The 1,679-nt window shown below is 38.5% G+C and overlaps 1 protein-coding gene across 5 annotated transcripts in view; it reads left to right on the top strand.

Annotated features, from left to right (window-relative positions):
• The window catches only part of Nbea (neurobeachin), a 494,560-nt gene that overhangs the window by 450,415 nt on the left and 42,466 nt on the right, over positions 1-1,679 (top strand). For all 5 annotated transcript variants that reach the window (XM_005344001.2, XM_026778835.1, XM_026778862.1 and 2 more), the window contains one exon: positions 1,086-1,253. In XM_005344001.2, the coding sequence (XP_005344058.1) occupies positions 1,086-1,253 (168 nt within the window). The remainder of the gene's footprint in view (positions 1-1,085; positions 1,254-1,679) is intronic.

Raw genomic sequence — 1,679 nt, 5'->3', positions numbered from 1 at the left:
AAAAAAAGCACTATTGAGAGTACAGTTTTGAGAGGATTCCTTTGAAAGTTATTTGTTAAGTTATATGAATTCCAAAAACAGATTACCACCTTAAAAACTAGGGCAAGCAACCAGAGAGTGAATTCACACGTTTACTGTAGTTTATGAAACACAGTCATACACAGAGAGAACTTGCAAAGCTGAGTACAGACCTTTCTGTGCGCAAGGTTGGCACCCTGCCTGCTCTGACTGGACCAGAAGTGAAGGAGTGAGTTACTCCCGACAGCAGAGCACCAACTACAGTTTCCATCCATGTCTGAACCAACTCCAGCCCACCTGTCCAGTGTTTCCAGGGAGCTTCTAGTGGTTCTTAAATAAAATCACATTATTCTAATTATCTCACAAATAAAAACATCACCGAGCCTGTTTAAGGAAGTCACTCAAACACTTGCCTAACTTGCCATTTCCAAACTCAGAGTGTCTCAGAGAGTTAGACACAAAGGGCCTCTTCTTCTCAACCCTTCCCAGACACTGTGCTCATTGACCCTCTAACTTACTTTCCCCCACTGACTAGCAGATGTCCCTGATGGCCTGGTGCTTCCCAAAGTTTGTATCAGCTGATTTGATTCCTGGCATGATGAAGGGAAAAAAGGTCTTCCTTTCTAGACATCTTAGAGGCAAGCTGGAGGAGTTCATTCAGAAAAAAATAAACCCATATCAAAGTTTCATATAAAACGGTTTAATTTTAAACTAGTGTTTAAAAATCAGAAGTGAAATTATTATACAATGGCATTAAAACAGCTATTGCAAGTTATTTTCTTTTGAGCATGGGTGTGTTTTTGTAAAAGAAATGTATTTAACACGAACATTTGTGTTGTGTACATAATGGAGCCTAGAGAATGGCAAACATTTGTGAAGAGAAGTTTGCTTAGCTCTGTGCCTTATTAAAGGTAGTCTTCTGCCACTTCTGGGACTGAAGATCTGATACGTACAAATCAAATAGAATGTAAAGGCACAGTGTCCTTATTTACACTGAATATGGCACAGTAAGGAAGTGATATGGAGCCTTGCTAAATTTAGTCTCATTTTTCCTTGATTCGTTGCAGGCCCTGGAAAGTGAATTTGTTTCTTGCCAGCTCCACCAGTGGATCGACCTTATATTTGGCTACAAACAACGAGGACCAGAGGCTGTCCGTGCTCTGAACGTTTTCCACTACTTGACCTATGAAGGCTCCGTGAACCTGGACAGCATCACAGATCCAGTGCTCCGGGAGGTGGGTATCCTGAGCTGCAAATCTTTCAGCCTGACTCTTTTACACATACGTTTCAGGCTTTTGACAAATGGGGAAAAAAAGGAAATATATCAAAATCAAGCAATGCTACCAATATGTTGGGATTTTTTAAATTCAAATACTTTAATGCAGAACTGTAATTTTTACTTCCAATTCTTCATTAAAATTTATAATTAAGTATATTATTAATGGGTGAGGCTTAGATGAATATTTAACTATGAGTAATTGCCTAAAATAATAAGCAATATATCGTTTTTGGTTTTGTTTTTAAAAACAAAAGCTACTTTACAACCTTCTAGAAGGAACATTCAAAGATCTATACCTGCATGGTGAATGCTATTGTAGTACTTGATCTATACCTGCATGGTGAATGCTATTGTAGTACTTGATCTATACCTGCATGGTGAA

The sequence above is a fragment of the Microtus ochrogaster genome, chromosome 1, assembly GCF_000317375.1.
Source record: "Microtus ochrogaster isolate Prairie Vole_2 chromosome 1, MicOch1.0, whole genome shotgun sequence".
Classification (NCBI taxonomy): Eukaryota; Metazoa; Chordata; class Mammalia; order Rodentia; family Cricetidae; genus Microtus; species Microtus ochrogaster.
Note: the sequence above shows the minus strand (reverse complement) of the source record. Positions and strands in the feature narration are given on the sequence as shown.